The sequence below is a fragment of the Micropterus salmoides genome, unplaced genomic scaffold (assembly GCF_014851395.1).
Source record: "Micropterus salmoides isolate LMB-PRFRI ecotype aquatic unplaced genomic scaffold, ASM1485139v1 Ms_hic_scaffold_1, whole genome shotgun sequence".
Taxonomy (NCBI): Eukaryota; Metazoa; Chordata; class Actinopteri; order Centrarchiformes; family Centrarchidae; genus Micropterus; species Micropterus salmoides.
In genome coordinates this window covers 4,401,566-4,424,649 of record NW_024040040.1, presented here as the reverse complement: position 1 = coordinate 4,424,649, position 23,084 = coordinate 4,401,566, and the positions used below count along the sequence as shown (strand labels likewise).

The window sequence follows — 23,084 nt, the reverse complement described above, 5'->3', positions numbered from 1 at the left end:
CTGCTGGATCTGTGCTCCCACCTGAAGGACTATGAGACTAAAGCAGGCTTGAGGGTCCTTCCAACATTACAGTCAGTTTTCCAGTCAGCTCCTGCAGTCTGGTCCATAGACCTCTCAGAGAGAAAGACCTCCATCCTCCTGGAAGTGCTGAAACTCCAACCAGAGAAGAAACCAGTGGAGCTGACAGGCTGCTCAGGTGAAGAGAGTGAAGTGAGGAGTTTCCTACAGTGTCTGCCTTATATCTCACAGCTCAGGTAAATGAATTGTACTTCACATGACTTCAGTGGACATTTCTGGAAACTCACTGTTAGTTTGAAGGTGAAGGTAAAGTGTTCAGGTGATCAGTCCACATAAACATGTATCACTGTATTTAGTTTTATAGATGACATGCTGTTTTATTCCATGCAGCCCAATGTGTTTATTCCTACATTACCCAGAGTTCTGTGCAGATCAACCCCCCCTAGCAACGCTCCCACAGATTCCTGCTCATCTCCCATGAGCTGATACGTGTTTCCTCCATCGAGCACCAAGTTTGTTCCTTTGAAGCTGTTTTCATCAGTTATCTATGGACTCAGTAAAAAGGAAACTCAGCTATAATGATGTGATCCAACAAGCTCCAGCATTGTCAGCAACAGATACCATCACCATTGTGTTGATGATCTCTGTTCTTCTTCAGGACCACTGATGTTCTCTTTTACTGTTTTACAGGTTTTTGCTGTGATTTAGCAAATCTCAGGGATGAAGCAGTAGTTTCCTGCATTAAAAGATGTTTCCCCTCTAAGTACATCAATGTGTTAGTGTTGACTAACATATTGATTTTAGTGGAGCTACGACAAACACACTGATATTAATGAACCACATGGTGCCACAACTGGTTCATATTTTGCGCTCTTTTTTATTTTTAATCCCAGCATGTGATTGGTCACGGATGCTGGATTGGTGCTCATTGGATGCTCATTTATTGGCTCCCCTGACTCTAATATAGCCAAGAAAAGAGCTGTAACTGAGCAGCATGTTTGAACGATGAATGATTAAGAGGAGTGAATGAGAGGATTTTTACTTTCCTGCTTCCTTTAACATTTTCCACCTATATCCCTGTTAAATGTTCAGTGTGTAGATGTTTTGTGCCATCTAGTGATGAGGTTGTGAATTGCAACCAACAGGCTTACCCTGGACTCACACAGGCGGCGTGTACACCGGGTTACGGCTGCCGTACCTAATCGCTGCCGTTGTAGTCAATGCTTGTGCTCTATGGCGGGTGGATTGTGCCACGGATAACCTACCAAAGGAGACCGTCGTGTGACAGCTAAGTGTGTGGATAGGCTACTCCGTCGCCAGTGAACAACGTCGTTGATAAGCCCGTCGCCGTCAGGTTTGTTTTTTTCCCCTCAAACTTGTTCTTCTCTTTTCTTTTTTTTATTGGCGGTTGGCAAACTAGCCGAGAGGTGCATTAGCGCCACCAACTGGACTGGAGTGTGGAGCCAGAGATTATTTTCAATACAAGGAGAACAGGCCTACATGCTCCAGCCTTTTTGTCATTAAAAGTGTTGCTGTAAAATTAAATTTTACACAGAAATTTAAAAGGAGGGTAATCTAATGGATATAATATTTATCAGAGATATTAATCAACTTAATTTTGTAAGTTATGTCAGCTGAGAAGTTTACAGCAGAAACTTGAAAAACTCAATTGTGGGGTTTACTTAATTAAATATTACATTGAGTGTGTTTTTACATTTATTCATTAATAAACTATAGCTCTAACTTCAAAAATATAACTGGTAATATTTGTAATTTAATTGAGTAGCCTATAGGCCATGAAATTATGCTATATTGTTGTATTATAGATATCAGGGACAACTTGAAGTTCTAGCCTCCCATCTTTAATTTTTTTAACTGGCATGATGTTTACTTTTGGGTCTATTCTGTAGATTAAAATTGTGCTTTTATCATTTACTTTGTGTACCCAACTGTCATTTATAATAAAAAAATATTATAAATATTATAATTATATTATAATTTATAATAAAAATAAAAAATAGACCAACACCAAGCTACATGTTTTATTTACATCAATGTTTTCCTCATATTTGATGCTGCCATAAATGTTTTGTTTTTCAACAGTTAACCATTTTAAAAACACAGCTTGAGAGGCAGTTTAATTGAGTCACGGTGGCGCTGCAAATTCAAACATAAGAACCAATCAAAAGCATCAGAACAGCAACAAACTTTACTAAACAACTGTGGTTGGAAATGGCAAAGGAAGACAATGTGCACATGAAATACACGCAAAGCAACAAAATGAATATTATTCAACATATAGCCAAGCTTTTTAAAGAAAATATTCAGATGGCATCTTAAGTATTTTCATAAGAAATTGTGATTTAATTACATATTTTACCAGTCGGCCTAACTGTAACAGAGAACACTTACATTTACGTTTGTCTACAGTTAAACATTAAATGATGTTCTTGGTATAGAATCATGGGAGCTTTATATTTATATGAGCATTAACAATAAGCTATGCAGAGTGGGAAATTACGTTTGAATCATTGTATAATAGTATGCTGGTTTCTGTTAGTGTAGCATCCCGATGGAAAATGAAGAACTTCACTGAGGGTCTTAAGATTTTAAATTTGGTGTTTTGTACTTCAACATCAATGTAATTGCTAAAAAAAATGCAGACATAAGGCAACATAGTATCTTATAACTCCTTTAGGATTACATTGATTAGTAACGCATTAGCATGATCAAAATAATCCAAATCATTATGCAGAAATATACATTTAAAATACATTGCCAATAAAATAACCAAAGGCAAATGCCTATAACAAATAATATAAACTGAATAAGCATGAAACAGCAACTTCAATGATTCATTTTATAAGTAACTGTAGGCCTAATACGACCATTTTCACATTGTGGGGAAGCGAATGGGATAAGAGAAACCAGCATACTATTATACAATGATTCAAACGTAATTTCCCACTCTGCATAGCTTATTGTTAATGCTCATATAAATATAAAGCTCCCATGATTCTATACCAAGAACATCATTTAATGTTTAACTGTAGACAAACGTAAATGTAAGTGTTCTCTGTTACAGTTAGGCCGACTGGTAAATATGTAATTAAATCACAATTTCTTATGAAAATACTTAAGATGCCATCTGAATATTTTCTTTAAAAAGCTTGGCTATATGTTGAATATATTCATTTTGTTGCTTTGCGTGTATTTCATGTGCACATTGTCTTCCTTTGCCATTTCCAACCACAGTTGTTTAGTAAAGTTTGTTGCTGTTCTGATGCTTTTGATTGGTTCTTATGTTTGAATTTGCAGCGCCACCGTGACTCAATTAAACTGCCTCTCAAGCTGTGTTTTTAAAATGGTTAACTGTTGAAAAACAAAACATTTATGGCAGTATCAAATATGAGGAAAACATTGATGTAAATAAAACATGTAGCTTGGTGTTGGTCTATTTTTTATTTTTATTATAAATTATAATATAATTATAATATTTATAATATTTTTTTATTATAAATGACAGTTGGGTACACAAAGTAAATGATAAAAGCACAATTTTAATCTACAGAATAGACCCAAAAGTAAACATCATGCCAGTTAAAAAAATTAAAGATGGGAAGCTAGAACTTCAAGTTGTCCCTGATATCTATAATACAACAATATAGCATAATTTCATGGCCTATAGGCTACTCAATTAAATTACAAATATTACCAGTTATATTTTTGAAGTTAGAGCTATAGTTTATTAATGAATAAATGTAAAAACACACTCAATGTAATATTTAATTAAGTAAACCCCACAATTGAGTTTTTCAAGTTTCTGCTGTAAACTTCTCAGCTGACATAACTTACAAAATTAAGTTGATTAATATCTCTGATAAATATTATATCCATTAGATTACCCTCCTTTTAAATTTCTGTGTAAAATTTAATTTTACAGCAACACTTTTAATGACAAAAAGGCTGGAGCATGTAGGCCTGTTCTCCTTGTATTGAAAATAATCTCTGGCTCCACACTCCAGTCCAGTTGGTGGCGCTAATGCACCTCTCGGCTAGTTTGCCAACCGCCAATAAAAAAAAGAAAAGAGAAGAACAAGTTTGAGGGGAAAAAACAAGCCTGACGGCGACGGGCTTATCAACGACGTTGTTCACTGGCGACGGAGTAGCCTATCCACACACGTAGCTGTCACACAACGGTCTCCTTTGGTAGGTTATCCGTGGCACAATCCACCCGCCATAGGCGTATATTTATACAGGAATTCTAACATACGCCGCCGTGACGTCGCCGCCAGAAGACGTTGATTCCATGCACTCGCCGCCAAGTCGCCGCCGGTCTCCCGTCTGCAGTCCCAATCACTTCCATTCAAAAATCCACACGGCCTGGCGGCGACGGCAGGGTAGACTGCTCCTTCTCCTTCTCCTGGTAATCCTCGCTCTGACACTATCCACCCGCCATAGTGCTCACACTAGAAGCGCCGCACCACTTCCCAGAAGCGGCTCTCCGCTCCGTGGCGCGGAGAATAGGCAGCCGGTCTATTATTGACGGAAGATGTGTTAAGGAGCACAGAGCAGATGAGCCGGGCAGGACACAGACACAGAAAGAGAATCCAGTCGATTTTCAAAATAAAATAGCTTGTGCCGAGTACACAGTTAAAACAGACCAAAAAGGAAACAATTTAACTATGCACCTGTGTGAGTCCGGGGTTAGTCTGCTCCCTTTCCCGCAAACCCGTAGGATAGCTATGGTGGCTGACACAGGACAACAGATGTCGTCATCTGAGAAAGCAGAAAGTAATTTCTCGACTGGTCACTCTCTGCTTTCTCAGGTTTTGTAGATAGATATATTTAGGGGCTCCAGCAACTTCTTATTTTTCTTCCTTCTTTTTTTTCTTTCTGTCTTTCTTTCTTCTTCCTTTTCTCCACTTCTTTTTCTCCGCTTTCTTTCGTCCAGCAAAACCTGCTGGACGAAAACGCAGCAAAATTGGCACGTAGGCTGCAAATTCCATCCACTACTCAGGCAAAAAATGGCCCTCATAGAACTCATGGTGGTTATCTCAAAAAACGGCTTCATTTAGAGTCGAACTTCTTTCATTGTTTGAATCTCTGGATTCATCTGCATCTTTGCTCAAATGGGCTTCTGCTCTAAAAATGTCAAATTATATTACTTTTTATCACTTTTCTCTAAAAATTATTTTTGCGAAGTCATCCCAGACGGTTTTGCCAATCGACCTGAAACTTTGGCAGGATCATCTAGTGACGTCACTGATCAAAAGTTATCAAAAGAGTTTTGATACGTCAATCTGTTTTTTTTTTCATACATTTCTACTTTTGTGTATTTACGTACAATTTAACATAAATGCCCGTAAATAGAAATTGGCTTAGGCTATTGTAACCAAACTTGAAGCGTCTGCTCAGATGCTCAGCCATCAGTCCTGGGATATTCTTCCACTAGGTGGCGCTACACGTGCAAAAAGTTTATACCTCGTAATACGCTGTGTAGTGACTATGCCCTATATTTAGCCGCTACAGGTAGTTAATTGATGGATTGTTCTTAACGTGGACTCGAATAAATCTTTTCTGTATAGTTTCCAGTTTGGCGTTTTATTCCCTGCGTCCACTTACAATAAATAATACGTAGTATAAAGTAGAATAAACAACATAATCTGAGCACAATAATTCGAGCACAGTTGAAAACTGTTTGCTCCTCTTCTTCAATTAACCACCTGTTTGTAACAATACAGGAAATTAAATAGGCTGAGGCCAGCATCGGCCTTACCACACAACACAATATCATGCCCCCTGTGGCTTGGAGGAAAACAGGCAGTATGGCTCCTACACACCAGCCCCTAATTGCTTCTGGCAGAAGACAATGCAATTTTCTAACAAAGGGGCCATAATGTAAACAAACACACTTTAGTTTTAATAACTTGTGCATATTTTTACTGCACAAACCATATTGAACCGTTATATTTACCCACATTTACTCTGTGGCCTGACATAAGAGACAAATTTTAGTCACAGGTCGTACAACCACATTTGTCTTTGCCCCTTTTATCAGGGAAAGTTTCCAGTACTTTTCCAAGCATCCAAGATCCACGTGGTGCTGTAGAATCCACAACGACGACATCTCCAGGCATAAAACTTTATTTATCCCTTTGTCCATTTTTGTCGTTCCTGCAGCAATGGTAGGTATTCATGAGTCCATCTTTTCCAAGAGAGGTCAGCAATACATTGGACCTGTTTCCATCTTCTCCTTGCATAAAGATCACTTCTTTCAAAAAGTTCTGGTGGTAGAATTGGTTTCCCTTTCAGTAGAAGCAAATGGTTAGGAGTCAATGTCTCTAAGTTGTTTGGATCTTCAGATAATTTAGTGATGGGCTGGTCGTTCAGCATTGCTTCGACATCGCAGAGGACTGTTCCTTCATCATCCAAACTTTGTTGACAAAGTACTGAACTCAAAACCCTTCTGATTATCTGTATTATGCGCTCCCAAACGCCACCATGATGTTATCCAGCAGGTGGGTTAAAACTCCATTTAATTCCTTTTTGCGACAAGTATCTTTCAATGTGATCCTGGTTTAACAATGCTAAGGCTTCTCTCAGCTGTTTTTCAGCTCCCACAAAGTTGGTACCATTGTCTGATCTCATGTGACAAACCTGTCCTCTCCGACAAATGAACCTTCGCAATGCATTGATACATGAACTTGTATCAAGAGAGTAAGCAGCTTCCAGGTGAATGGCCCTACTTGTCATACAAGTTGATCACTCCCTAACGTTTTACAGTGTTGCGTCCCCTTTTCACATCAAATGGACCAAAATAATCAACACGATTCTCTCTGTGGGCAAGTCTGCCATCTTTTGTTCACCAGCTTTTCCTCTGTAGCGTCTGCAAAATCTGCATCTTGTTATGATTTTCCTCACTGCAGATTAGCATTTGTGATCCAATACTTTTTCCTTACAGTGGAAAGTACATGATTTCTTCCCCCGTAGCCCAACTGCTCATGAAAATGGCGGAGAATCAGGTTTGAGAGGTGTTGGTCTTTTAATAGGATGAGGGGATGTTTTGTGTCCTCATTTTTTATATACTTTAGAACTGAGGTACTGTCAGTCCAAAAGAGTGATTTGTTCAGTGGAATCTGCAGCTCTGATTGAAGCATCTTCAACATCATCTGCAACAACAGCAGCAGTGAGTTCCACACGAGGTATGGTGACGGGTTTTAGAGGAGCCACTCTGGATTTACCAAACAAGAACGCAACATGGACCATTTCCTCAAAGTTCTGCATTCTGATGTAGGTAACTAGCATCTGAGAAATGATGCAGTTGTGCACTTACAATCTTTCCAAATCCTTTAGGCTTGATGCACCAGTTTTCCAAATCCTTTAGGCTTGATGCACCAGTTTAGCAGGGAGAATGAGTGGCGCCAAGAACTCCAGTGGATCATTGATGGAACTGATAACAGACAACATGCGACATTTGGTGTGAGGTTGCTCCTTGACTTTCAGTTGAAATTTGAAAGTGTCTGTTTCTATACACCATTGCAGACCTAAAGCCCTCTCTATTGGCAGTTTATCTCTGTCCAGATCCAGCTCACACAAGTTCTGTGATTTGTGTTCTTCTGGAATACTTTAAAGTAGGTCCTGGCTGTTACTGATTCGCTGTGAGATTGAAGCCTGCTTTGCTGCAAATGGCTCTTAGATTCTTAACCATGAGGACAGCCTCTTCTTCAGAGGAAAGGCTTTTCAGAAGGTAATCCATGTAGAAATTTCTTTTGATTGTGTCAATGACTTCTGGAAAGCTTGTTTGATTATCCTCAGCAGTCTTCCTAAGAGCAAAGCAGGCACAACTGGGTGATGATACAGCCCCAAATAAATGAACAGTCATACAATACTCTACCAGATTACAGTCCAGTTTACCTTCAGGCCACCATAAAAATCTTAAGAAGTCCACATGCTCTTCTGCCACCTTGACTTGGTGGAACATGTCTTGTATGTCTGCCATAATGGCTACAGGATCTTGTCTGAACCGTAAAAAGGACTCCTACTAAGGAGCTGGTCAGGTTTGGGCCTTGTAAAAGTTGACTATTGAGAGAGACGGCCCCGAAGTCTGCTCCACAGTCAAACACAACATGCAAGGTTCTCTTCTTAGGATGATATACTCCATGGTGAGGTAAATACACCATACCTTACCCTTACATGGTTCTAACTGATGTTGAGGCACCTGTTATGCATAGCCTTTGTTAATGACATCAGTAAGAAACTTTGTGTACTCGTCATGATAACTTGCATCCTTCTGAAGCCTTTTCTTCAAGCCATGAACATTGCTACATTGCTTGACAATGCAGAGATTGTTTGGCACGGTGATGTCTTCTTTGAAAGGCAGTTTCATCTTATAATGTCCCTTATAAAGCACAGGAAATGCATGTTAGAGGTTAGGAGTTAGAGGTGTTATAAGAGGAAGTGTTCTCGGAAGAGATGAGTTTTCAAGAGCTTCTTGAAGTTAGAGAGGGACACCCCTGCTCTGATGGTGTGTGGTAGCTTGTTCCACCATTGTGGTGTCACAGTTGAGAATAGCCAGGACTGGGATTGCTTTGTGTGAAGGGATGGCAGAGCCAGGCGGCGTTCGTTGGAGGAGCGTAGCGGCCGAGAAGGAACATAAGTTTGTATTATGGAGTTTAGGTAGATGGGTGCAGATCCAGTAGTCACTCTGTATGCAAGCATTAGTGACTTGAATTTGATTCTGGAGGCCACGGGGAGCCAGTGAAGGTCACTGAGTAATGGAGTGACATGAGTCCTTTTGGGCTCATGTCACTCCATTACTTGTCACAGTTTCCCTTTAATGGACCATTAATCACCCACCCCAATAAGGTTCTGATGGCATATGGTCCACTCCCTTGACTGTTAATAACCTCCCAAGGCTCCATCAACCTGGAGGTATTGGTACCGATTAACAAGTCCACATTAGCTTTTATACGAGGAATCCCAATGTCCTTTAGATATGGCCACTTAGACTCCTCCTCCTCACTGATGATGTTGTCTGTTGACACAGGCATCTCCTCTTGAGTGAAAACATCAGGAAGCTCATAGAAGTGTTTTCCAGCAAACTTTCTCTAAGCCATTAATAATGCTTGGTACTGCTTTATAATGACCCATTGTGTGTAGTAGCAAGTAGTAGCACAACTCTCAAATCCTTTTTTGGTCAGTTCTGTATCTCCTTGGACCGCTCTTTCCTTTTTTGCAATATGCAAAATGCTGGGATGACTTTGGTTGCAGTGTCTGCAAGTAATGCGCCTGTCACAATTCTTGCTTAAATGCCCTGTGCATAAAGAACCAAAACAAGACCTTTCTCCTTTAGAAAGTTTAACTTGTCCCCACGTGTCCTTTTCTCTAGTAGTGGACATTGATCCAATGCATGGCCACGTGTACAATACAGACAGGAATTCTGGTTTGGTTTGTTACAGGGGTTACCTTCCTTTCGTTAGGGTTTTTTGATTTGTATTTGGACTATTTTATCGTAGCTTTAGGTGCCTTTTATTTGGGTTTGCTTTTAATAAAATGTGTACCTTCAAAGGAAAAGGAAGCGCATAAGCGGATGGCTTGAAGCACTGAGACTGTCTGCCGAAATGGACACAGCCCCACGCCCTTTAGGTGAGGCTGGCACGTCGCGTACAAAGCCCTGCATTTATTATAAGACAAACTTTATATTGTGACAGCAACAACGAGCACCGACACCCCCACTAAAGGCCCTGCGTCTTGGCCCGTGCCCTGCTCCTCCGGGATGAGCGCATCCTCCTCTGGGGCCAATGTCTTGGAGGGCCCCCACCTGCCGACCCACACACACACGTGTACACAATCAAGGTTTTGAATTATAGGGTATTATTTGTTGGAAACACCTTTAGTTTATACAGTACTGATTCATTGGCCAGGCGATATTATCGGCCAATATGAGTTAATTGCATTTAAATTGGTATCTGCATTTATAACAGCCGATTAATGACTATTAAAAAGGAAACGGAGAGACAGATCTTTCAACCATGCCATGAGTATTACATAGTTTCACCAGAGGGCGCTCTGCAACTCCTCTGTTGATAACAGTGCCACAAATCCACCACAAAACAAAGCAATCAGCTGAGTTGAGCAGAGCATTCAGAACCGAGGGAGATCATGATGAGTTGGTCATTTGTCACGTGAAATACTTTACTTAAATATTAAAAAGAGCACTCATCACTTCTCCTCTTAGCCCAAATAAGCCTGACAACATTCATGACCATACCAACCCACCCAATTTTCCTAGGTGACTCCCATTACTCATTGCCCTCCCCCGGTTTCCTCCCGGGTCACAGCAATATGTTTAATGTGCTAACGTCAATGTACGGTTAAATTATAGCGTTTAAATTATTCTATATATACCTGCGAGCTGCATGTCTGTAGTTACAGTCCAAACCAGACAGGACATGTAAATAAACATGAGTTGAACCTAACACCAAACAAAGTTAGCTCCTCTTTAAAATGTACAACAATGTGAAATCTTTAAGTTGTAGAAAGTCATGTAGTGGTTGAGCAATGGTTTCTGGTAGCTTTATAATTAAAGAGTGCTGGTAAAAGAATAAACTAGAGGTGAATATGCTATTCTCTCTCTCTCTCTCTCTGCATGTTCTAGCAGTAAATATTAATTGATGTGCGGTTGTTTCCATGTTCAGTTGCTGAGACTGGAATTTAAAGGCCCATTTATACTCCTGCGTAGGGTCTACGTGCGTAGCCATGCATTTATACTTGTGTGTAGGTGTGTCCTTCATTCTGCAATTACACCTCCAAACGCTAGCCACTGTGAAGACTTTTGCCGGCCGAGCAGGCTAACTTCCGGTTTAGCGCTCCGCTAACGTAAATGGGAGTAAAATTGTAAATGTGCGGCTGGTGTAGCCTTTTCAAATGTTACCGACCGAATGGATCACATTCTGATAGCGAAACGAGTCATTTCACTCGGGTTGCAACGGTCAAATATATTGATTCACTGTGTTACAGCCGCCGCTTTGGCCGCTAGTAAATGTTACTTCAAAGCGCGGGGTACTTCCGGTCGGCTCGGAGGCATTGCGAGGCTACCCAGCTGACCAATCACAGAGCTTACGATCCGTGTCAACTCGACGTGTAGTTACATTTTGGAGGAGGTGCACGTCAGGCGACGGCATAGCCTCTGCGTAGCCCCATAGCCTACGCCGTCGATTTGACGCAGAAGTATAAATTGCACTTAAGGCTTTTTTAAAACATGATCCATTCAGGAAAATGTATTACAGCTTCCAAAATCGGTCTGTTCTAGTTTATATGGGAAAGGGGTCTACCATCCAAATAATTTTAAAAATCTAAATATCAGCTTATAAGTCAGCTCTTTATTATTGCATCGATCCAGAAAAACCCATATCAGAAAGGCTCTACAGGATCAACACCTGTACACTTCCTCCATCATACAGGATTTACACCACATAAGCAGCAACAATATCAATACATTCCCATCCGTACTTGAGCTCCTCTCACCAGTACCGCTTCTCTCTGTTACACTAGTTTAGCGTTCACAGTGACAGATGTGCGCCAAAGCAATGCTAACATGTAATAACGACGAAAAAACACCAACAAATACATTTTTCTTAGTTGAATAAAGCATAAAAGGCAAAGCAAAGCAGTAAATATTTATTGAGTCTTTGACTCATTAAAAGCTGTGTTAGAACACACTAACTTCCTTACTTACTTACACTGACTTAGCAGCTTGGAGCTGCTCGTATCTAACGTTAAGCTAACAAGCTATATGCCGACAGTGATACCTGTTAAATGTTAACACATAAATAAAATACAGGAATTTCACTCACCAAGTAGAACACGGATTTCCTGGAGGTTCTCTCTCCAATGAACTGCACTGCCATTATTCAACAGGTATCTGCATGTAGAAATGTCCAAAAGGCTCCGACAGGCTGAGCCTCAGAGCTCTGTGTAGCTGAGTGAGGCTAATAGACGGCGGACAGAGTGCAAGGAGTGGCAGTGGCTAATGGCGCCTGTCAATCAAAGCGGCCACGTCCCTAATAATGCAGAACTTTAAGGCTTAATATAATTTAAAAAGGTGAGCTATAAAAATTTTCACCCCCCTCACGGTTGTCACAAAGGGTAAAATTAGAGATATGCACTAAAACCATTTTTTGAACCAGGCTGTAAACATGTTTTATTCTGCTGTAAAGTTGGGAATTTTAACATGGGGGTCAATGGGGATTGACTCCCTTCTGCAGCCAGCCTCAAGTGGCCACTCGATGAATTGCAGTTTCAGATACCACCAGGGCAGTAGAATGTGAGGTTAAGCCGGCTGATCTGAGCTTCCATGCTGTACCGTTTTACTGCCAATAATATTTGCAGTGGTGGCCCAAAGGTTAGAGAATGAGCTTGTGACCAAGAGGTTGCTGGTTCTATCCCCGGACTGGCAGGATAAATCTGGGTGTGAAAAGTAAAAACAACAGCAGAGGTGGGAGTCACATATGTCCAAGTCACAAGCAAGTCTCAAGTCTTAAACTTAAAGTCTCAAGCAAGTCCCAAGTTACTGTGATGAAAGTCAAGTCATTTGAAATTCTTAGGAATTCAGTTTGTTTAAACAGTTTAAGAGAGGTGGCAATTCAACTGTATGATCAATTTGAGGGTTTATGTACTAACTATACTGCACTATAAAGGCGTTTCTATTATTTATTAGCTTCTCTGATTATTGACATGGGGTAGAAAAATAGTAGTGTAATAGAAACACGTGTCAGTAACGGTAACCTCTTACCATTCCTGTAAAATTCTTTTTAAACTATATTTAATATATTTTTTTGTTTCCCCTTGAAAACAGTTTGCTAACAAATGCATGATGCAGACAACTACAGCTGGGATTTATTAGCTGGAAAACACTGTGGGCCACAGCATAAAGCCTTACCTAGCCCAAGTTAAAATTTTATACCAATAATGTACAAATTTATATTGTACACATCGTTTTTTCTAAAGATATGTCTTAGCGTATTGTTTTCTAAAAAACACCACTGCCCCTGCACTGTAAATTGATGCGGATGTGTTTTTTTGCTGGTAGATCATGAACTTTATGCTTAAAGCTGGATCAGAGCCTTTTAAAAACAGAGTCCCATCAGTGGGTGTCCAATATGCTTGATTGTCACGTGGTTCATGGAGACTGCAGATAGTTCCCGGATGTCCTAGGTGGGTAATTAAAAATGAGCAAGAGAAACTGCAAAAGGGCGATTTTAAGCGATTTTTGGTAATTTATACAATAAATGCGTTGACTTACAATATTTGTACAGCACACTGACACGTGTATGTAGTTACATTACTATTTTTTTAAAAGGAGGACATATATTTTTGACAATAACAGCTACAATCACTTACCTTGTTGACATTTTTTGGCTAACCTTACATTGGAAAGTGTCTTCCTCTTGAAAACACATTTTAAAATTCAGATCAGATTTACCTTCCTAACATTCCTTTTAGTAATCCCATGGTACCAGGGTTAATTGATCTTAATGACTAATGTAATTAGTGATGTTTATCACTTCAGATAGAACAAACAGATGACCAGGGTGCGAACTAGCCAGGGGAATTTAGCTAAAAGCATCATTTGTGATATTTTGGGGGGTCTCTAAAGTTGTGCTGTGTTTACTGTCAGGGCCCAGGTCTGAAAAAATCTCTGCAGGAGATTAAGGTGCTGATGCAAACCTTCTTTAGTTGATGAAAGCAACACTATGTCATCTGCATACAGCAGACCTCTGATCTCTGTGTCGGCCAGGTGCTGTGGAACACTCTAATTGGTTCGCTAATTCATTGAATTCACTGAAGAGAATTTGACTGAGATTGCATCTCTGCCTAACTCCCCGGCGGTCAGCAGGAGCAACCTTACAATTACTAAAGAGGCTAACAACAACAAAATATGTGAGGTACTTTTTCCACAAAAAAAGAACACATCACTGGCTTGCTGTTTGGTTTACTAAAAACATCACTGCAGATAATATCCAGGCTCCACTGAACCCCCTGTATTTCTTGTGCTGAGAGAGGGAAAACAAGAGAAAGAAAGGGTTAGACAAACCTACACATTTGTAAAGATTCATCCAGGTCAGGGTTATCCAAGAAAAGTTGAATCGGGAGCATTTGGACTTGGTCGTAGATGACGTTTCAGAAGAAGTCCAGTTGCCCTCAATTCAACCTTTCTTGTATACAGCTACAGGTTTGATTAAGAAAGTTATGCATTGTTAAGTTTTGGAACTTCATAAACAGCTTTTGCTGCTGATGTTGGCAATAGTTACAAGTTAGTTTGTTAGTGAATGTTTTTATTTTTTCAAACAGTTCTCACACACAGGAACTTTGATGTGATATGAATTTGTACAAAGTAATTATTTTATTAGTGTAAACATGTCCAGTAAGTATTCAGTATTCACCAATAAGGTGCATTCAGCCACTATGATGTATTAATGTGGATAAATAAACCTGAATTGTTTTGTGGAAAATAAGCTCATAAGGTAAGAAGGGAAGACAGAAGGGATGCAGACACTAAGAGCAGGGAAAGATAAAAAGTATTTCTTATACATTTACAATAATGTGTTGTTTTCTATCTCACCATGGTCCACTGAGTAGCCTACTCTTGAGCATCACTCTTCCTCCACCATGCAGAACTTCTACTGCTCTAATATAATTATTGTTTACTATGAAGATTGTTTTTATAATATGTTAGTATACTACTTTTAATGTAAGGGGTAAATCCCCAACTCAATTAAATACCACCCAAAAAATACGTATTTTAAAATAAATTCATAGGCTGCCCCTGTTTATATTGTGTGCTGCTAACTTTATCCATTGCCAGTATTATAATTTGTTTGTTAATTTGTTAACCGCTAATGTCCGTAAATCTTCTAATTTAGTGGGGGAAATCCACTGACATGCTTTAATGCATGTGTTAACTTGATTCAGTTGTGCTAATAATATATAATCGTATTTTTTTTACACGTCTTACCTTTTTAAACGTGAATCCCAAATAGCATTTTCTATTGCAGCTTCACTTCGCTGCTAGCATTTGATGCTAACTTCCGGGAACTGTTCAGACGCTCCATGATCCGCCATTGCTGTGAAAAACTGGTCCATTGGAGTGAACGGAGATTACGCGACTCTCTCTTTAAAGGGTCCGAGCTGGATATCGTTATTTTCATAATTTTATTGGATACACAAAGTGTACATTTTTGTTGGAATATAATCGATCGGTGGTTTAAGTTACTATGAGGCTTCTTAGGTGAGTTGCGCCAATTTTGATTGTACTGGTTGGTCTGACAGAGGCGCTGATTGTACCCACTGTGGTGATTGTATCTTGAAATGGGTTGCATTGGTCGAATCATGAGGATTTTAGCTTTCAAACGGTGTATCATATGAGTATAGCAGTTGTGGGCACATAACAAAAGCTGTCATCAGGACCTGTTCCCACCAGGAATGTTCAGAGGTTTTCACATAAAGTTACAAACTGCAGCCAAACAACTGGATGTAGCTTAAACTTAACGCTAGCTTTCTGTTTGTGTAACCAGCCTATAAGTTAGCTAAAAAACTGTACCTTTCTTTATGGGTTCTGTAAAGACGGATGAAGTTGGATGTTGTGGTGGTGGTATCACTGATTTTTGAGCTGCAGACTTTGCACGCCGCTGTTCTTTTCTTCCTACCCTCATTGACAACATAATCCGTGAATGTCTGTGTTGTACTTACATTACACGTAACGGTCTTTTCCCACGCCGCTGGTTACGGAGATCTGGGCTGCTATGGGAAAGCACACATGGGTGCGTTGAAATGTAAATATTTAATTTTAAAAATCAAGTTTCAAGTCATGTCTCTCAAGTCTAAGTCAAGTCTCAAGTATATTTGTTCGTTTATTCGGATTCACATGAATCTAAAAACGATACCTACAATGCTTATAAAGAGTATCATGTGTGTACATGATTACGCAAGCTACTGACAAAGGAAAAAGCATCACAACACAGACACAATTATACACCAAACCATTCACCTAAGCTCATCAATGTTTGTGTTATTATTCAAGTGTTTTTTTAGTAGGCTTTTAAAACCGGCCTTACTGGGTGCTTCAGCAATACAAATTGGTAAGTTATTCCACATTTTGATGGCTATAAACATTACAGATCTGCACACCGCATCAGTCCTGGGTTTTTCAAAACTAGACAACCCTTTGTAGCATGCTAAGTACTATAAATATGTTGGTTTCTTACATACTTTATTTGTGAGTAGAGACAATTCGGTTGTTTCCTATAACAGATATTCCTAAAGAAAATTCATAAGGTTGCATGCCAACCTTTCTTCCACTCTAAGCCATGAGAGACTGGTATGCACACTGTCCGTACTCAGCTTCACACCCGATGGACAGGCCAGTGCGAGTCTTGCAGCTTTATTATGAGCTATTTGTAGCTTAAACAGATATTTTTGGCTTCACCTGACCAGACAGGTGAACAGTAATCGAGGTGGGATAAAACTAATGCTTGTGTCACCAGCACTTTAGTGGCAGGGGTAAGAAATTCAATTCCATTACCCATTTTCTTAACAATATTGTCAATATGTTTCTCCCAAGTTAACTGGCCATCCAGTGTAACACCAAGCAAATTTACCTCTTGTATCTGTTCAGTGTTTGAGGCTGTGAGTGATAGGCAGAGCTGATTCTCACCATTAGTGGCATGTCTAGACCTGAACAAGATACTTTTGGCTTTTGTTACATTTAAAACAAGTCTGTTTTCACAAATCCAGTTCACTACAAGTTGTAATTCCGAATGAAGTGTATTTCTTAGTTCGCTTATGCTAAAGTCATGAACACCAAGTCAAAGTCAAGTCGAGTCTTTTGTCTGTTTATAGTCAAGCGAGTCTCAAGTCTTCAAATTCATGACTAGAGTCTGACTCAAGTCAAGTCATGTGACTCGAGTCCCCGACCTCTGACAAACAGTGCTTGCCCTCTCTCATTTACCACCACTGAGGTGATTTCTGCATGCATCTGTCTCCACTTTGTCTGGCTTCATCGTGTATTTCCTTCTTTGACATATGAAGATTCACGCTCTGTCGGCTCTTGTGCTAAATAATACTTGTGGTCCTCCATTTGTCCAAATTTCACTTAGGCCTGATAAACCAGTCAACTACTATAAGAACAACATAATAACAAAACATGCTCTGAATAGCAGTCTCATCAGCAGGTATTTGTAAGCTTTTAGCAGATAAACTCCATATCCGTAATGCATGGCTCTTTTTCTGCTGTTGACATCAGATCATAACAAAATTTTCAATTCTCGTTCCAGTGTCTCTTTCTGGTTTAGAGTCTCAGATAGAGTCAAGTTCTTTGGGAATCTGTTCTGTGCAGCAGCAGAGAGAGAGAACAGCAGACAGGAGAGAAGATACTGGAGCTGTTATCCACAGTGTGCAGATATCAAACATTCCCTCTTAAAGAGAGACACATGGATGAAGATGATAACAAGAAATATCAGTGTGGTTTCCTGCTGGATCTGTACTCCCACCTGAAGGACTATGAGACAAAATCAGGCCTGAGGGTCCTTCCATCATTACAGTCAGTTTTCCAGTCAGCTCCTGCAGTCTGGTCCATAAACCTCTCAGAGAGAAAGACCTCCATCCTCCTGGAAGTGCTGAAACTCCAACCAGAGAAAAAACCAGTGGAGCTGACAGGCTGCTCAGATGAAGAGAGTGAAGTGAGGAGTTTCCTACAGTGTCTGCCTTATATCTCACAGTTCAGGTAAATGAACATTTTGCTGTGGTTAAATTGTAAGAAACAGTAAATGTAAATGCTCCGTATTTGTATAGCACCTTTCTAGTCTTGAAGACCACTCCAAGCGCTTTTTACACTACATCTGCATTCACCAGTCATACACATTCATACACTGAGCCTAAGTGCTCAAACCGAAACTAACATTCACACAAATTCTGTTCCGCCAGTGGCACTTTGTTAATGATATGAAATGTAGAAAAAAAACGAGTCAGTGTTGAAAGCTGGTGATTATAACGGTGATGAGAGGATAGACAGGGGCTATCCTTTTGAGCACAAGAAGAGAAAATAACTCAATGACAGTGACTTTCGGGAACAGCAGTCAGGTAAACTTGTGTCCTCTTTTCTGAAAGTCTGATGTGAGCAGGTTCATGTGCAGCTGCAGGGAATCTCTCTAGTCCGTCTGTCCTGCTACCCAGCAGGGCAGCTCTGTCTGTGTCTTGGTAGCTTGCCAGACTGAACAATATTAGAGTGAAATACAACTGTTTATTACCTTTGATAAACGCAGACAGGCAACAATGTTTATGAACTGCAGCATGGAAATGAACTACGTCGTGCATGAACATGAATGAACCACATTTCTTAAAGTGTTTCAACATTTTGAGCTCTTAATGCTTTTTATTTTTAATCCCAGCATGTGATTGGTCATGGATGCTGGATTGGAGCTCATTTATTGGCTCCCCTGACTCTAATATAGCCAAGAAAAGAGCTGTAACTGAGCTGGATGTTTGAACAAAGAATGATTAAGAGGAGCGAATGAGAAGATTTTGATCAAGTGGTTTATTCTTAATATTGAAAAGAAACCACATGTTATCAGGATGTGATCAGGAAACCACTAGAAATCCTAGTTATGTTACACTACTACTGTACCTTGACACATTGCTGTTATAATGGCAGATGAATGGCGCGCTACAAAAAACATCAACTGACAGACTGAATTGCAAACTCACAGTGGGAGGTGGGGGGAGGGTATGGACAGAGGTGTGGACATGTTATAAAAACTGTCTCTGTGGTTTATCAGTGAAGCAGACTGGAGTATGTTAACAGACAGACAGATACTGTCTCCTCTATGAAACATCTGGGTTCTCACTACGCTACATTATTATTAACTATGATGAACCGGTCGTGGGTTACATCTCTCCCCTACACTGGTTTCTTTATTTTGCGTTTTATTGAGTGTGTTCTTTAACATTTTACTTTCATGATTAGAAAGGCTGCTGTTAGATATTTTAAATGTTTCCATGTGCAGTAAAGTCACAGCAAATATTGTGGGGCGTTTAAGCAGTGAAACAAATAATCCATAGTTACCTGCCGATACAATTGCCACCATTTGAATGGGGAGTACTGGCACCTTTTTTTCCACTTTAAGCAATGGCCTGACCAGAACAGATTTTTAATCCTAGCACTACAATAGACACATTGATGGGTGCATTAGTAATTTAAACAACATGGGCGCTTGGCCGGAAAATGAGAATTGCGTCGTTTGGAAACTAGCAATAACAGTTGAGCTGCTCTTTGTGCCGGGTGCAAGATAGGGCCCTCAATCTTTAATACAGAAGTGAGGATACATCTTTGTAGACTGACTTTCTTGCTTCCTTCAACACTTTGTCAAATTACATAGAAAAGATCAGACCTCTCGACGCCCGTGAAACTTTTCTCCCCCAAACAGAACAAAGTGAACAGAGCACCTTTGTTTATAGTGTAGAAGTAACGTTAGTTGTCGGCATGTCGTCGTGTTAGCCGGCAGATGATATTACTTCTACAGGCAGGCAACACACAGCAATATACACAACAATTGTGCATGCTCTCTTTGCAACAATCCACAACAAGCACATTGCGGCAAACTCCTCTTACTAGTGGAATCGAAAGTGTCCTGTAGACAGAGCTGCTGAATCACTAACGGTGTCTGAACGGGAGGGCTCGTCACAGATGAGGTCATCAGGTGAATTGTCATCAATTGGGTCATTTTATTTACTGTGAAATTATTATCAATTCATTTTACTGATAGTTTGATTGGGGAGGCCTTCACAAAAGGGCCTTTACAAATTTTAAAATAAATAAAATGAAGGAAGGCGTTTGAAAAAAGCAAAGGGCAAAAGGGCAGGTGCTCAAGCACCCATTGCACCCCCCTCTGCACTTGTCTGTCCCCCAGTTTCCTGTAGTATTCAGCAAACCCTCCATTGCCACAGGAAACAGCCTAACTCCACAAGAGAAACAAGAACAAATAAAATATATTACATTCACTACATACATACATTAAAGGATAAACATACATTTATGATAAATGAAAACGCATTAAATAACCTTAAACCATTTACATTTACATTTATTCATTTAGCTGATGCTTTTATCCAAAGCAACTTACAATTACTATACAGTCAGAGGGCGTACGCCTCTGGAGCAACTGGGGGTTAAGTGTCTTGCTCAGGGACACATTGGTGGATGTGTGGAAACCTTTAATCCAAATGAAGGTCTTACCTGCTACTCTGGTGAGGCTTGATGAGGCCTCATCGTATGGACATTTAGTTCCACATGCATCCACCGGTCAAAATGGCTTTCTATATTCAGCTTATGTTAAACATCTTCATATAACAGTTATGAATTTCCATATAGTTAATGATTTTAATACATTCCTCTCTGTCTGGGAAACCAGAAAACCAGAATGATAAATCGGAACTTGGCCCGGACACAATCAGTCAAGCTAGTTCATGTAAGTCAGCGTGACCTGGTGTTCCCTGGATTTGTTATTTCTGATGCTTGTTTCTTGCCAACCACCTATACTCTGCCCAATCTCTCTTTTTAGTTTGCCTTAGACAATTATACTTGTTGGCAGTAAAACTTTAGATAGCTGAAATTCACTCTAAGAACCTAAACTAACCAGTCTTCCCACTATATTTTGTTTCCATATGTGAAATGGTACTTTGTAGACTAGATTTAATGAATTAATTATTGAATCTGAATCTGTTTTATTGTTTGCAGTTACTTTCAAACGTACACGTGACAAAGGTTATTTCCTCAACATAATATCATAAAATGTTAACTCTTGTTCCAGATTCTCTCAGCGGTTTAGAGGCTCAGGTGCAGTCAAGTTCTTTGGGAATCTGTTCTGTGCAGCAGCAGAGAGAGAACAGCAGACAGGAGAGAAGATACTGGAGCTGTTATCATCAGTGTGCAGATATCAATCATTCCCTCTTAAAGAGAAATGGTGTGATTTCCTGCTGGACCTGTACTCTCATGATCCTGAAACAGGGTTGAGAGTCCTTCCATCATTACAGTCAGTTTTCCAGTCAGCTCCTGCAGTCTGGTCCATAAACCTCTCAGAGAGACAGACCTCCATCCTCCTGGAAGTGCTGAAACTCCAACCAGAGAAGAAACCAGTGGAGCTGACAGGCTGCTCAGATGAAGAGAGTGAAGTGAGGAGTTTCCTACAGTGTCTGCCTTATATCTCACAGCTCAGGTAAATGAAATGTCAGCAACAGAGACCATCACCGTTGTGTTGACGATGAGGAGTTCAGTTCTTCTTCAGGACCACTGATGTTCTTTTTTACTGTTTTACAGCTTTTTGCTGTGATTTAGCAAATCTCAGGGATGAAGCAGTAGTTTCCTGCATTAAAAGATGTTTCCCCTCTAAGTATATCAATGTGTTAGTGTTGACTAACATATTGATTTTAGTGGAGCTACGACAAACACACTGATATTAATGAACCACATTTCTTAAAGCGGTTCACATTTTGAGTGATTGGTCATGGATGCTAGATTGGAGCTCATTTATTGGCTCCCCTGACTCTAATATAGCCAAGAAAAGAGCTGTAACTGAGCTGGATGTTTGAACAAAGAATGATTAAGAGGAGTGAATGAGAGGATTTTGATCAAGTGGGTTATTCTTAATATTGAAAAGAAACCACATGTTATCAGGATGTGATCAGGAAACCACTAGAAATCCTAATTATGTGACACTAGTACTGTATGAAGTTTCATAGAGTTTTACAGAATGATGGATGTTAAAACTTGTGGTCCAGTATTTCAGCTTTGGAGCTATTTGATTAATAAATGTTTTGGGTAAAGTTTTCCTTTCAGCCACCCTGTTGGTTCAGGAGTGGTATTCCAGTATAACATACAATCTGTAATACAGAGTAGAGGATACACCTTTGTAGCCTGACTTTCCAGCTTCATTCAACATATTGTCAAGAATTTAATTTAACAACAGTTTTCTTAAATCCACATATATCCCTGTTAAAATCATTTTCCCTTGAGTTTCAGGTTGATTAATTTTTGCTTTATTCTGCTCATCAGCAGGTATTTGTAGGCTTTTAGCTGATAAACTCCATATCAGTAATGCATGGCTCTTTTTCTGCTGTTGACATCAGATCATAACAAAATTTTCAATTCTCGTTCCAGTGTCTCTTGGCGGTTTAGACGCTCAGGTGAAGTCAAGTTCTTTGGGAATCTGTTCTGTGCAGCAGCAGAGAGAGAACAGCAGACAGGAGAGAAGATACTGGAGCTGTTATCATCAGTGTGCAGATATCAGACATTCCCTCTAAATGTCAGATACATGGATGATAGTAATAAACACAAATATCAGTGTGATTTCCTGCTGGATCTGTACTCCCACCTGAAGGACTATGAGACTAAAACAGGCTTGAGAGTCCTTCCATCATTACAGTCAGTTTTCCAGTCAGCTCCTGCAGTCTGGTTCATTAACCTCTCAGAGAGAAAGACCTCCATCCTCCTGGAAGTGCTGAAACTCCAACCAGATAAGAAACCAGTGGAGCTGAGAACATGCTCATATGAAGAGAGTGAAGTGTGGAGTTTCCTACAGTGTCTGCCTTATATCTCACAGCTCAGGTAAATTAATTGTACTTCACATGACTTCAGTGGACATTTCTGGAAACTCACTGTTAGTTTGAAGGTGAAGGTAAAGTGTTCAGGTGATCAGTCCACATAAACGTTATATCACTGTGTTTAGTTTTATTGATGACATGCTGTTTTATTCTACGCAGCCCAATGTGTTTATTCCTACATTACCTAGAGTTCTGTGCAGATCAAACCCCCCTAGCAACGCTCATTTCCCATGAGCTGATAAATGTTGTGATACTGGATTGGACCCGAAAGAGACGATTTTCTTGTGGTTCAATTTCATTCTTCCTGACTAATCAGTGGATATCTCCATCTTGCATATTGTTAAGCCGTGTGAGGTCCCTATTGAATTTGCTAAGATTATATTTAGGGCCCGAGCACGACCGTGTGAGGT

General features: G+C 39.9%; 2 protein-coding genes across 2 annotated transcripts in view; both read left to right on the top strand.

The window, feature by feature from the left end:
- Nucleotides 1-23,084, top strand: part of LOC119916213 (NLR family CARD domain-containing protein 3-like) — a 795,320-nt gene that overhangs the window by 11,763 nt on the left and 760,473 nt on the right.
- On the top strand, nucleotides 1-23,084 carry LOC119910660 (the record flags this gene model as incomplete). The annotated part of the gene is given in 3 exon segments (XM_038729416.1): nucleotides 1-254; nucleotides 20,886-21,290; nucleotides 22,679-23,084. Coding segments are annotated over 3 exon segments (663 nt in total), but the record flags the coding sequence as incomplete, so codon positions are not given.